The 14,630-nt window shown below is 44.4% G+C and overlaps 1 protein-coding gene across 3 annotated transcripts in view; it reads left to right on the top strand.

Moving 5' to 3' along the window:
• SYT16 (synaptotagmin 16) overlaps positions 1-14,630 on the top strand; it is a 142,519-nt gene that overhangs the window by 96,813 nt on the left and 31,076 nt on the right. For 2 of the 3 annotated variants that reach the window (XM_073349902.1, XM_073349900.1), the window contains exon 3: positions 14,073-14,285. The exons of the other annotated variant lie outside the window; for it this stretch is intronic. In XM_073349902.1, coding sequence (XP_073206003.1) covers positions 14,073-14,285 — 213 coding nt within the window. The remainder of the gene's footprint in view (positions 1-14,072; positions 14,286-14,630) is intronic. 3 annotated transcript variants of the gene reach the window in all.

The raw sequence follows: 14,630 nt of genomic DNA, 5'->3' as shown, positions 1-14,630 counted from the left end.
CTGTCTCAGTGCACGTCTGTTCTCAAAGTGAGCTGTGGCTTGGTGTGTGATGTGGCACAGCTGTGTTCTGTTCCGCCCCAAGTCCTCCCAATTTGTTGGGTTGATGCCTCCCTTTTTAAGCTGTACTTTCAATATATCTTTGAAATGCTTTCGCTGCCCTCTGCAAGCCCTTCTTCCCTGACTTAACTGAGAGAAGAGTACTTGCGTCGGGAGGCGAGCGTCAGGCATACGTACACAGTGGCCAGCCCAGCGGAGTTGGTATTTCATGACCTGCTCTTCCATGCTGCTGCTGATGGCTGCAGAGAGAACTCTGGTGTTAGTGCATCGGTCTTCCCAGCTGATCCCGAGAATTCTCCTGAGGCAGCGTTGCTGGAACCACTCCAGTTGCTTGAGATGTCATCTGTCAGTTTCCCAGGTCTCACACCCATAGAGAAGAGTGGGGATGACAACTGCCTTGTAAACCAAGATCTTGGTTCCTGTTTGTAGGTGCCTATTATTGAAGACTCTAGTGGAAATAGCATAAGAACCAAGTCAGTCCTTATAAATCCCTTGCAGAAAACAAGTGATGGGATGGTTTAGTAGTGAGTAAAAAGAGGGGCCTGTTGGGTTAGGGCAGGGGTCAGCGACCTTTTAGAAGGGGTGTGCCGAGTCTTCATTTATTCACTTTAATTTAAGGTTTCACGTGCCAATAATACATTTTAACGTTTTTTAGAAGGTCTCTCTCTATACGTTTATATATTATATAACTAAACTATTGTCATATGTAAACAAGGTTTTCAAAATGTTTAAGAAGCTTCATTTAAAATTAAATTAAAATGCTGATCTTACACCGCCAGCCCGCTCAGCCCATTGCTGGCCTGGGGTTCTGTTCACCTAGACCGGCAGCAGGCTGAGTGGGGCCTGCAGTCAGGACCCCGGCTGGCAAGGGGTCTGCAGCCAGAACCACAGATCGTCAGTGGGCTGAGCGGGGCTGGTGGCCGGGACCCCAGACTGGCAGTGGGCTGAGCAGCTCAGCCCGCTGCCCGCAGACCGCTGCTGATCTGGGGTTCCGTCCACCGGCTCCTGCCAGCCAGGGTCCCAGCTGCCAGCCCCGCTCAGCCCGCTGCCGATCTGGAGTCCTGGCCCTGTCCACATAGAGTAGGTACCTACCTTCTCCCTGGTTCTAGCCATTCTCTTCCTCTCTCTGCACTGAGATGAGGGTGGGAGTGTGCTGAGAACAGGGCTGGGGGGTGAAGGAGCAGGCTGCAGGTTGGGGTGCAGGGTCTGGCCAGGAGCTAGAATGAGGGAGGGGGCTCAGGGTTGAGGCAGGAGGTTTGGGTGTGGAGCGCTTACTTGGGCAGCTCCCATTTGGTGCGAGGGGTGCAGGTGGGAATGTGGGGGGCAGGGTGTGCAGGAGCTCCTGTTTGGTGCTCAGGGTGGGAGTGGGGATGTGGGGGGTGCAAGAGTCAGGGCATGGGGTGTGGGGGTCTGGGTATGTGAGGGGGGTGCAGGGGGCTGGGGGTGTTTGAGGAGGGTGCAGGAGTCAGGGCAGGGGACTGGGGGGGCTGGGGATGTGTGGGGGGTGCTGGAGTCAGGGCTGGGGTTGTGGGGGAGGTGCTGGGGTCAGGGCATGGGGCTGGGGTGTCGGGGGGTGCAGAGGTCAGGGCAGAGGGCTGGATGTGTGTGAGGAGGGTTCAGGGGTCAGGGCAGAGGGCTGGGTGTGTGTGAGGGGGGTGGAGGGGTCAGGGAAGAGGGCTGGGGTGTGTGTAGGGGGTTCAGGGGTCAGGGCAGAGGGCTTGGGGTGTGGGCTGGGGTAGTGGGGGTGCTCCCAGCCCCCTGCCCTGAGCGGCTCATGGCAGGGGGCTGGAGGGGGTATGCCCTGATTCCACCCCCTTCCCCAAGGTCCCCGGAGCAGAGAGCGTGCTGGGGCTCTGCTTTTACCTCTCCCTCTCCGAAGCAAGGGCCGTCAGCTGATCGGCCGCAGAGTGGGAGAGAAGGAGGGGCAGGAACCCAGCACGCTGGGGGAAGAGGTCGGGGGAGGGGGAAGCTTGCCTGCCCTGCAAGGAGAGAGCGGGGGGCGGAAAAGAGCGGGCCGGGCAGGATTTTTAGTGGCACTCTGCTGTCTGCCCGGGTCTGGCAGACAGCAGCGTGCCATTAAAAATTGGCTCGTGTGCCATAGGTTGCCGACCCCTGCGTTAGGGAATTGGCAATGGGAATATGGGCCAACATCACCAGCTTGAATCTAGTTCAAATAAGAAATATCCCAAAATGCTACGATGGCTGTTAGGCACTTGTGTGAAATGAATATAGTGGTCAGAGCCTACTTGCCAATGGACGAATGTCGCACACAAACAGAAAGGCACACTCATCATGAACACGAGTTGACAGTTTCCGTAGAGAGGCTGAATTTGGAATAGGCGTGGGGCCTGAAATACCACTTGAGTTGAATCCTCTAGATCAGAACTGAAGCACGTTGGGGAAGCATGTACTTCTAGGGCCAGTTCTGCGAATGAAGAGTCTCCAGGGCTGTCAGTCTGACACTGTGTTCGCAATGTTACAATATAAATGAGCGAGCACTAAATCAGGAAATTCTCAGGAGGCAACCTTAACATTGCAAAACCAAGATTTTCATTTTTTTTTTCTGAAATAAGGCAAGATCCATGCCAGCTAAAGACTACATTCAGATCACACTGAAATGACTTTATTAGACCTTAGTAAACTAGAAAATGTGAAGGTTTACCATTACCCAAGGGATCTGGTTTGGCATTAGGAATCCGAAAGCAAGAGACTGCCGGGAAGAAGTGCCAGATTATCCTTGGTAGTTGGCATTGTTTAGACTTGGTTTTTATCCAAGGACCTGGAGCTGAGCCAGTTGTCATTCATCCGTAGGCAGGCCGTGGGCTGGGCCCTCTGTGTAATCTGTGAATAACATTTAGAATTTAGAAATTGAAGATTACATTTCTGGGTGTGATCACACATGCACAAAAGGGCTTGTCCTCACTAGGAAAATACACCGAGGTTAGCGACCTCATCCTAGACACATGTTTATGCCTAGAGAAGTCTTGAGTCAAACACAAGTTATTAGGCTCAATACGGGAGTAACTGAATGGAATTCTATGGTCTGTGTTATGATAGTGTAATCATCCCTTTTGGCCTCAAAATATATGATTATATGAACCTGGCCCATCTATATTGAGGTAGGAGGTGTAGATTTGTATCTACTCTAGGGAAAATGTTGAGGTTTACATCGAGAAGCTACATCATGATAGCTAGCTTTCATGTATTTTCTTAGTGTAAACAGATACTAAAAGGCTCAGGGATATTAAAGTATTATAGATTTTAAGGCCAGATCGGACCATTATGATTATCTAGTTTAACCTCCCGCATAACAAAGGCCGTAGAATTTCAACTAATAATTATTGTTATGGAGGGAATTATTCTTCCTTTCGGAGTGAGCCCAATTTATTAATATTTGTAGAAGCAAGAGGCCCCAAACAGGGACTTGGTTCCCATTGTGCACTTTACACATATAATGAGAAGAAGATCCCTGCCCCGGTTGTTTGCAGTCTACATCAAACTTGTTTTGAAGTAAAGAATATCTTTTAGAAAGACAGCCAGTCTCAGTGTAAAGATTCCAAGGAAGGTAGCAGCTTCATTGGTAAGAACTTAGAAAGAACTCTGGTTGGAATGTGTACTCTGGAGCCTTTATAAGTCAGGAGTGCCTTGCATTCAAAAAAGGAAGTGCTAAAAGACCACACTGAATCAATAGGAACACTAGGAGTGAATAAAGAGAATTAAAGGCAATGTACAGAAAATTTTTGCTACCAGAGTGGAGGAGAGCACAAGGACAAGCTGGGATATATATCTGGTATCTCGAGAAGATTTTGTGGGAGTCTGAAGATTTCTTCAATGATGCAATAGAAATGAGCTGTGTCCACTGATTTTTTGAGTTGGTTGTTTAGTTTTTAAACGTATAGCATCCACTCAGAATTAATGTGCGCACACACATCTGTTGTGTGTGTAGTAATGGGATTCATTTTTTTTCTAAAGTTTTCCCTTTTACATAATTTCAATCTCTTCTGTTGTTTGAAAGTGTTAAGATTTGCAGAATAATACCAATGAACAATTCTTTGCGATTATAAAGTACCCTCTTACCAGGATGTCAAAGCACTGTGCAAAAAGGAATGAAGTTTACAATAGGCCTGTGGGGAAGGTCGGTAGTGAGCCCATTTTACAGATGGGAAGACTGAGGCACAGAGAGACTGAAGACACGGTTTTCAAAGGTGACAAGTGATTTTGGGCGCCTCCATTTTTGGGGGCCCACCTTGCAATGCCTTAGGCTTGATTTTCTGCCGTGCTAGCAGAATCAGTGAGCATAGGGGGCTGTACCTCACCTTTCATAAACCAGGCCCAACGTGGCTCAGATTAGACACCAAAAGTCGAGGTGGCATTTCAGACCCTGTTGATGTCAGAGTTCCCCGAAGGCATAGTTCAGAAAACCAGTATTTGTATGTTGCAGAATGAGGAGAAGAAGAAGGAGGTAGAAATGGTAAAGCTGCCTATTCAGAGAACCTGACAGCAGGGAACTGGGTAGCTGTTTGTCATTGCTGTCTAGCAGTAACAGTGTTCCATGATTTTGCTGTGGGTCTCTTGCTTGGGATTTAAAGTGCATACAAAGGACCTTAACTTGTGAAATGTGGAAAAAAGCTACAGATGGCCAATAGTCAGTCACGCAAGAACAGTTATCATAGGCTGATGGGATAAATCCCTTTGAGAGAAGAAGTTTCTGAGTAATCAGTAACAAGACTTACTATTTGTATTATGGTGGCACCTAGAGGGCCAACCAAAATGGGAGCCCATTGAGCTAGGCCCTGGAGTCTGCCCTTTCAAAGGCCCAGGGTCTTGGGGCCAGCCAGCTCTGTTTGATTATCAGACCCATCTGGGAAGAGCTCAGGTGTTACCTATAAAAGGGCTGAGAAGGCTTAGTTGAAGTAGGAATGTAAATATCATTTAAAAAGTTAACCGTTTAAACGATTAAAATTCTATCATTTAAACGGTTAACTGATTAGAGAGAGAGGAGTTGGGGTTGCTCTGGCCAGCGAGGCAGGGGCTGGGTCCAGCTGACCGGCCACGAGGCTGGGGTCAGCTGGCCAGCCGGTGGGGCAAGGCCTGGACTGGGGTCCGGGGCTGGGGGCTGGCGTGGCGTGGGCAGGATCGGCGCAGGTGGGGCCGGGGGCCGGCGAAGGCAGGGTTCTTGGATCCAGCGCTGGGATCCGGCCGACATGGCACAGCCGGGGGTTAACAGTTAATGTCGGTTAACCGGTAAGCCTAATGCTTTGGTTGTGAGTTTTTTGCCATTTTCTGGGGTCTTGTTCGAATTAATAAAACTGTGACTGGTAAGAAGGGCTTGAAAGACCTGGGGTGTGGTGTCAGCCCTTCCTGGATTGGGGTACAGGCCAGCACACTTCCATGTGATGGAGAACGTGGGTAGGTAACTGGTCTGTGGAACTGAGGAGAAACTGAGGCAACAGCTAGCCCAAAGCCAGGTGAGGTGGGTGGCTCTGCAACACACTGTACAAACATATAGTGAGAGTTGCTTCTCCAAAAAGTTTACAAAGAGTTGCATATTGCAGGGTGTGTATTGCAGAGGCATGTAGAGTTGAAGTGACCTTGCCCAAGGTTACACCAGGTCAATGACAAAGCCAAGGATAGAATCCAAATATCCTGAGTCCCAGCTCATGGCCCTTTATAGTAGACATACTGCCTCCTATCTACCTAAGAGACATGAGAACAGAAGATAACCAAGGTATACTTTGAAGACCTCTGTCTTCTATGTTCACCGGTGAGTAGGTTGTATAACGTTACACAACCTAATCTATTATTGATCATCTATTCTAATTATTTATTAGCTAAGAGGAATTTATTTAAAAGGAAAACATGGGCATTGTGATTCACAACAGTTACAGAGCAAATTGTGTGTGTGTATTGGGGCATGTGTTTTCTGAGCCATTTTGCCAAGCAGCATCCTCTTCCCTCTCCCCATATGGCAGCTGTGCCTCTCTCTTCCTTTGGGAAATTGTTTAGGACTTGAGACTTCATTTACCAATGAACAGCATGTTGGCAGCATCTGAGAAATGTTGCATCTCTCATTGAAAATCTGCCGCTTCACCTCTCATCTCCTTCTACTACTGCTCTATACAAGGTGGGAATGATCTCACTGCATTATGTGTGAAGTAACAAGCAGACTTGTACAACACTAACAATGTTGTCTGCAGAAATAGAACGTTGTATTTTTCTGCAACGACTGAAACAGTTTTTTCCTTTTTTTCTTCTGTTTGTAGTTTCAATTCTTATTAATTTGACCCCATTTGTAGAAGGTCACTCCCATAAATTGTTGATTGCAAGCAAACGTTACAAAACAGAACACTCTCTGGGACTTGGGCCTTGATCCTCAGTGGCATTCTGGCCGTTTTGCACCATTCCAGTGGCATAAGCAGCTCTAAAGCCAGGCTATCCGGTCTCTGGAGGATCATCCCAGTGCATGGAGAACTGTTGTAGCTCACAGCTGATATAACAACCCCTACATCTCTCTAGTATGGGGGGTATGATTAATGCTATCTTGTGCCCCATCAATTCCTGGCTGTTGTAATTGACCATTGGCAGCTGGCATAATTTAGAATTGCCTTTAGATATTGTTAGGGTGATATGGGATTCTTGAGTCATTGCTGGAGATAAACTATGGGAAGAGATGGATGTTGAGAGGGATCTGAAGGAGGGGAGTAAGATTGCATGGACTTCTGGATGCTTATCCAAGCCCTAGGTCACAACAGTTAAACTGGTTCATTCGGCCACTTCATTCAAGGAGTCAATTTTCTACAGCATCTAGATTAGAACACAGACTGCAGGTTGTATGAATGTCTTATCTCTAATTCTAGTACCTCTGATTCTTAACTTTCCAAGATGTCCCGTTTGTTGGGGAATGTATTAATATATGATGTATGAGACAATATTCTGGCTCTGTGAACTCAACTATGAAAATATTAAGACCTGTTCTAGTCAAAATCTGAACAACTTTTAGGATCGTGCCATGAATCTCTGAGGACAGCTAGGGACCAATGAGATCCGCAGATGAAGATTTGGTAACTCACTCCTCTGCTTGGACTAGTTGGGATTATATGTGGAAAAACGTGCAGTTGACGGTTGTAGGATGCCTACTAGCAAGTTGGTGTAATTGGGCTGTTTTATTGGAGGTGTTGTTCGTGTGTTTCTGAGATAGTTTCCCCAGATTGAGCTAAGGAGATGCATACTCATGTTTGTGTGTAGTTCAGTGGTGGACAAGTCTCAAAAGATTTGGGAGTTTTAGAAGTTCAGATAATGGTCCAATCTTACCAAAGGCCAGTGAGCTCCTCTTCCTACTGTCTCCTAACAGGGCCATAGGACTCTCCTTCCCATTCCTATCTAGGTCCATGGGACTATCTCCCTTCTCCTCCTGTCCAGACACTGGGGGGTTAAGAGGAATTTGTGTTGGGTCCCTGTGCCTTCACCTCTCATTTCTGGCTTGCAATGCAGTCTAGATCATATCAAGCCAAAAGTTCATGTGAATGGTGTGCAGAAGAGCAGGGCTCAGCAGAGACCACAGCTGTACTGTACGAAACTGTACACATTTAAGGTACGGGCAGGGGGATGTGTGGCAGGACAGTCCACTGACTTCAGAGAGCTTTGGATCAGGGCCCTCCTGAGAAGCCAGAGGCCAGCTGGTCAGCCATAGGAAGCTGTGGGGATGGTGAAGAGAAGAGTCTGAGGGCTGATTGAAATGGGGTCAGCTTAAACAACCCGATCTCCAACCTGTAAAAACACCTGTGGACTTAGTTCAGTTTGGTGAAAGGTCTGAGGTTTGTCCAAGCCCCGCATCCCAGTTAGTTTTGTGGTCTCAAGTTAGGGGCCTGCTCATATTGCTAAAATACAGTACTGTAGTTATATAAACACTGCTCACCACTGCCTTGTTTGAATGTTTTTTTTTCCCTTGGGAGTGCAACTCCATTGAAATCAATGGAGTTATGCTTGTATAGAACTAGGGTTAGGCTGTGATGAATCAGCCCCACTGTAACTAACCAAAAGCTTATGTCGTTAAAAAAATTATATTAAGTGGAAAAATAAATATCTGCCTTGCTGCAGTGCAATAGTAATTCTTAGCAGCCCTAAACAAATATCTTAGCTAGGGAATTTGTTCCTGCCCTGTTAATCAGCAAACAAAGAATGGTGGTGGGTGTGCCCCTGCAACGAGACACAGGAACCAGCTGATAAGAACTATGGTATAGCGAAGCGCCACTTATGGGTGAACCAGAGTGAAAGTTCTGAGGAGTTTCAATGCATTTCAATGTACCAGCTGGAGTTCTGCAAATAGTGAAATAGTTCTGGGAAAAAACACGACTCCATTTTAAGAAAGCTCCCTTCTACTTAATGGAAAAATCTGGGGTAAAGTCTGACTTTGTTGCTAGGTGATCTTTTGCAAAGAGAGTTTGCAAAATGATGCTTTTACGTTAGAAGAGTAAACAGCATCTTAAAAAAAAAAAAAGAAAGAAAAAAGGTGTGTGGGGGGGCAGTATAGCAAGCCATTGTGCCGTAGAGCTTGCTAGAGAAAATATATGAGAAAGTTACATATATGAAATATAAACAATTTTCTTTTCTATTATGAGGGAAGGATGGGTCATGAAAACTGGCCTTCTTACATATAGGCCCCACCTGTAGTGTTTTAATTGCTACTAATTCATGCTTAATGAAAACCCATAACACACAGTAGAGATGGGCAAAATCAGGGGCAGTTTTGCTTTTGCAAAAACTTCTTGCTTGCCTTTTCATTTAGCGGTTACAGAAGCCCAGGCAGGGGGTGGTTTGGAGCTGAGCACAGTTGCCAACTTTCATGCGGTAAATAAGCACCCGAACTTTCACAATAAGTCAAAAACCAAGCTAATCCCATTTCAAAACAAGCCAATCCCTAAGAACCCCAACACTCTATCTGACTTGACCCACCTGGCTTGCAGTCTGGGACTGGGTGGGCCCGCTGTGCATCCCTGACTCTCTCCCCTGCTTGCCCCCCCCTTACCCCTGCTTGCCAGGAGCTGATCAAAAAAGAGAAGCAACAAGCTACAAGCCAAACAAGCTACAAGCCAAAAACTAGCCAACAAGCAACTCACAAGCCAATTAAGCCAAAAACAAGCCCAATTTCTGCGTTTTTTCCCGCAGGTTTGGCATGTCTGGATCTGAGTCCCTTTTTTTTTTTTCTTTCAAATTTACATCCAGATATGGGAACTGGAAGACAGATACAGGTAAAGTGGCCCAGTACTCAGAATTATGGTAGGTGCGTCACGTTGCATATAGCTTGTACAAGGTCCCTGCCTGGAAGAAACCTGACTCATGACTAGAGCTGGCAAAAAATGTTCAGTATATAGTAAATTCACCAAAAAATACTGTTTTGGGGGCCACTGAAACTATTTGTGAATTTGGATCAAATTCTATGAATAGTTTCAGCTAAATAAAAATGAGGAAGATGTTTCTGAAGAAGTCAAAACAGTGAAATTTTTTTAAATGAACCATTTCAACATTTTGTTTCAAAATGAACAGTTTCATTTTGAAAATGTTGTTTTGTTCAACCTGAACTAAATTTATTTGGTTGGTCATTTTGGCAAGGAAAAAAACACCAGGTTTGGTTCAGAATGACCCTTTTCTTTTGTTTTGTTTAGGATTTTCAGTTCGGCGACTAACCCAGAAAATCAGTTATTTGCTTAGTTCTATTCAGTCAAGGTAGTGGGCCAAGTGCAGCAATAAGATGTCACTCACCTATCGGGGGTGTGTAGCATGATGGAACAGTTGGCACTAATTTGCACTGTTGTTGACAGGCTCACTAGAGAGCATACAAAATGAATGGGCTTGGCCATATCCAAGTCCTTCTAAGGGCTGAGTTACGTTGGTAGGGATGGAAGCTTCTCTTGCCACTGCAAATGCATTACCTGAATCAGGTACTCTTTGCAGTATTTAAATTCACAAAAAACACGATCCTGAAACGGTACAGCTTTAATATATTACAGAGAGGCCCAGTTTCTATATATTTAAAATACATTTTAGGCCTAACTTTTTTTTTTTAAACCAGGTCTCCTTTTTGACAATCATTTTGGGTCCACAAATAATTTTTAGGACAAATGAAGATACATGGACACTTAACTACCTGTGTAGCTATAGGTGAGGTAATCAAATGTCTACATTCCCTCATTTGCACTCCCAATGAGTTGTATTAGCAGTTGGTTGAAGGTGTAAAAAGAGTCTGAGGCTCTCACCTCCCACCGACGAAGCGCTGTCCACACAGGTGCTTTTCGTCGTTAAAACCTCTGTTTTTCGGGGGGCTGTTTTTTCATATGCCTGAGCGACAAAAGTTTTAACGATGAAAGTGCCAGTGTAGACAAAGTTGAGGCCCTTTGAAGACCAGGCCTGTAATTAAAGAGGGATCTGGTAGTGACATCTATTTTTAGGTTGCCTTACATTTCCATTATAAAAGATTCCTTCAACCTTTGTTTTGACAAACTCTGACACCTCCATTGTTTGATGGCAGACTTTGAAATTTGGCAGGGGTAAAGCCCTTGAGCTATCACCCTATTGTCGTATGGAATTCAGTTCAGATTTTGCTCAGTTATAAACCATTGAAAATCACCATTTCTCTTCTGTCACTGGCATTCCATGGGGAAACTGTGGCAACAGAGCAAAATAATAATTGAGCATGAACATTCTAAGGTCCAGCCCATGTCCTTGCCACTGCTGCAGCAGGCACTGTACTAAGAACATTTGTGATTTGCCAGGCATAGGCATATACATTACAACACAATCTTTAATTACGTGGTCACATACTGTTTTTGCTACTGGACCGCTTACTCATTCAGAGCATCATCCTGCTCCCATTGAAGTCAATAATGAAACTCCCATTGACTTCAGTGGAGCAGGATCAACCCCTCAAAGCACAGGATGGGTAAACACAAGAAAGAATTAAGGTTATCTGGGGAGGATAAATTTGGCATTACTGTGTTCTAAGTGCTTGACCTCACAGCTTAAACAACCACCATTTAACATGCAAGTGGGGAGCGGTATGCAAAATATATATATTTGACACCATTCACAATATATTTTATCAGCTATGTGAAGTACATTCTTTTCTGTATAGGCTTTGAATAAAGATATTTGATTATTTATACTTGGTAATGATAAAGAATTCTTGGACCATTTATCTTGGACGTCTGTAACCTAGATTTAATATTGAACATGTATTTTAAATTCCTTGCAGACACTGTCTGTGGTTTTTGCAATGTACTGCCAACTCCCCTTTAGAAATGATCAGCGGTTTGATTTGTAAAAGAGGCTGTGTGTGTATGAGTAAATGAGTTAAAATGCATGTACTGCGCAACATCTTCAAATCACAAGATGTGTTCATCATCTTTCACGAGTTTAGATCATAATCACGGGCCCTTTATTTACGTTTCCATGGTGATTCTGAAAATGCTTTCCCCCCTTTCTAATCAGAGCATTTGTAGATCTGAATGTTGAGTTTTTTCTTTCCCACGAGTAAACTTGGTTGTATTATTATAAAGATATTAGCGTGGCAATCTATGGAGCTGTCTCCTTCCAGGACAAAGATTCAGCAGCAGAAGTCATATCAGGCGTTTGCTCTAGACCCTCTAGTTCTAGCATTTAATTAGCATGTATTTTTTAAAATGCAGCTAAGAAATAGCACCCCACATCATAGCAAATGCTGCAGTTACACTTTGACTTCTGCTTTACAAGTCCCCAAATTTTGAGTGTGTGGTGGCGTGGTCCACACAGGGATTTGTATTGTATTGTTTCAGTTTGTGATCCACTTTAACCCCCATATTCTTTTCAGTGGTACTCCCACCTAGCCAGTTATTCTTTTCTAAGTGTAGTACTTTACTTTTGTCTTTACTGAATTTTTATGTGGTTGATTTCAGACCAATTCTCTAATTGTCAAGGTCATTTTGAATTCTAATCCTATTCTAGAAAGTGCTTGCAACTCCTCCCAGTTTGGTGTCATCTGCAAATTTTATAAGCATATTCTCAACTCCATTTTCCAAGTCATTAATGAAAATACTGATGAAAACACTTTCTTCCCTTTTCATCTCCCAGTTAGTTTCTCAACTTTAAATGCACAAGTCTGAATGAAGCAAATATTCTCTCTGTACCTGCGAGCTAAACTGAAACCAAAAGTAATTAAGGCAAAAGCTTTCTGTGGAACAGAAACTGAGAGTACTTGACTTTTGGGGAAGAAAATTTAACGACTTGCATTCACTCCATTGTAAAGACTGGAAATAATACAGATACTTATTTAATGCGGTACATGACATTGTGAGAGATTTATAAAGCTTGAACTGACCTCAGCAGTTAGATGTTCTGTCCCTGCCCAATTCTGTAAAAAAATAAAAAAGCCCTTTTAACTGAGCGCCATTTACAAAACAACTATTAAACAATTAAAATAGTGTATTTTCTCAAAGTAGGGGACATTTATTTCTCCCCACAGTAGTGAGACTTCCCCCGAGGCATAGGCAAATACCACTTAGCTACCAGGAGACCAATTTCTGAGAGCAATACTGGTCTTATTGGCAATATTACTCAAAGCGAGACAACAAAGGCAAATCTGATAACACAACTTCAACATAATGAGATTCAGTGTCTGATAGATTCCTGGTGGAGGTGAATTTCACAGCCACTGAGAGCTCCCTTGTCCTGGTTCCCATGAGTTCTGCCCTAGGGATAGATGGCAGGCCTGTGGCAACTGTCATGAAAGGAGGTAGGTTTGGGAAGCAGTGGGGGTATTTCTAATTGGATTAGTATTGGAGACACGTAATGGAGTCTGGATGTGTGGAAGCAGGGTCCTATTTCCCTAATCTTAGCCAGGTAGCTGTGTATGAGTGGGATACAGATGAAGCTGTATTTCCCCTCAAAAATCAGCCATTGGCATGGAAAAATGGCCCCACCTTTTTGCACTTGTATGCATTGTTCATTTGTTCAGCGGCTTGGATATGCAATGGGGATTATTGAAACAAGTCTTGGCAGCCACTGTTGTATTCTTTATCCTCAAGAGTAAGTAACAAAATAGTAACACACTTCCCAGCTGGTGTGTTCACATGCACACACAAACACACACACACTCCAGCTGTCCATTACACCCACAACTCCCTTGACCCCACAAGTTCACAGATGAAAACTTCCTCCTATGCTGATACAGATGGCTGGGGAATCTGCAGTGTGGCATTGTACTTTCATCTCCATTTTCATTTGAAAAAAGAGGCCAAGTATGGGACATCAGATTCCCTTTCCTCTCTTCTTCCCCCCTCCCCTCCCCACCTCCCACAAAGGATATTCAAACACTAATGAGAACGTAGTGATCCCGTATTCAAAGCCAGCATTGTCAGTAGGAGGGGGAAGGGCAGCTTCAGAAAAATGTTCAGATGTGTATCTTCATCTTTAAAGGTTAGAATTTACATTGTTCTCAGAAGGTTCCACTGCTGACTCTGGAATGCAGAATTGGTGATGCCTATTAGCTAGATGCTGTAATTTCGTGTTCATGGTGTAACCCAAGACTAGATTAACCCTCTGGTTTTCTTTCTTCTGCACTCAGTAGTCTTTATTTCAGAGGGTTGTGGAGGTATTATTGGAATGCTGAGAAGGTTTTAGAGTCCGTGTTTACTACTTTGGCTCTGCATATGCTAATGGTTATATACATATAATGGTTTTCCTTTTTTTGGTTTTGGGTGTGGGAGGAACAATCACATTTTTAAAAAGTTGGGGGAATCTGCAGGATGGGAAGCCAGGAGTGACATTGTGTAATTCCTGCAGACCCAGTGAGGCACCAGAAAGATTTCAAAAACTTGGAGGAAACATGCCTGCCTCATCTGCTCCCCCATGGTAGTTATATGTCTTATTGCTCTCCTTTTCCTTCCCCCCAAAGTAAATAGTGAACTGAAAATGTACCATGTTTTCCTACTTCTGTGTCAAGTCCTGTGAAATTGTCAAAAGCCCGTGTTGTGTTTTTCTCCCAGTGAACAGTTATGGGGAGGATGAAGAGCTAACCACATCTTCAGATAGCGACGACGAGGTGATTAAACAGTTTGCGATCTCTGTGTCACGCTCGCAGAGTTTTCGATCGGGGGTGTCTGAAAAGGCAACACAAGCGGGTTCAGAACGTAAACCTAAATTCAACCGCTTGCTGTCCAGCCATGAGGAGTACAGTACCGAGGCATCTGAATGCGAAGGTATTGTCTGTCTCAAATGAGTATTAAAACATTTGCTTTGAATCCACAGCCACCTAACATGGAGAGAGTCCTTTTATTTTGGGGAAGGAGCAGCCTTGGTTCTGATCGCTCAGGCTAAAATCCATCTGGAGTTTATTCCTAAAGTACTGACTTAGAGCTGGATCCAAAGCCTACTGAAGTCAATGGGAATCTTTCCATTAACTTTGCATGGGTTTTAGATTAGGTTCCTTAATCATTAGGCAAAATTCCCATGCATTTCAATGGGAGTTTTATCTGAGTAAGGACTATAGGACTCTGCCCGATGAAATCTGTTGAACTGCATTTCTTATCAATATGGTGTGTTTT

This window comes from Lepidochelys kempii, chromosome 6 (genome assembly GCF_965140285.1).
Source record: "Lepidochelys kempii isolate rLepKem1 chromosome 6, rLepKem1.hap1, whole genome shotgun sequence".
Classification (NCBI taxonomy): domain Eukaryota; kingdom Metazoa; phylum Chordata; order Testudines; family Cheloniidae; genus Lepidochelys; species Lepidochelys kempii.
Note: the sequence above shows the minus strand (reverse complement) of the source record. Positions and strands in the feature narration are given on the sequence as shown.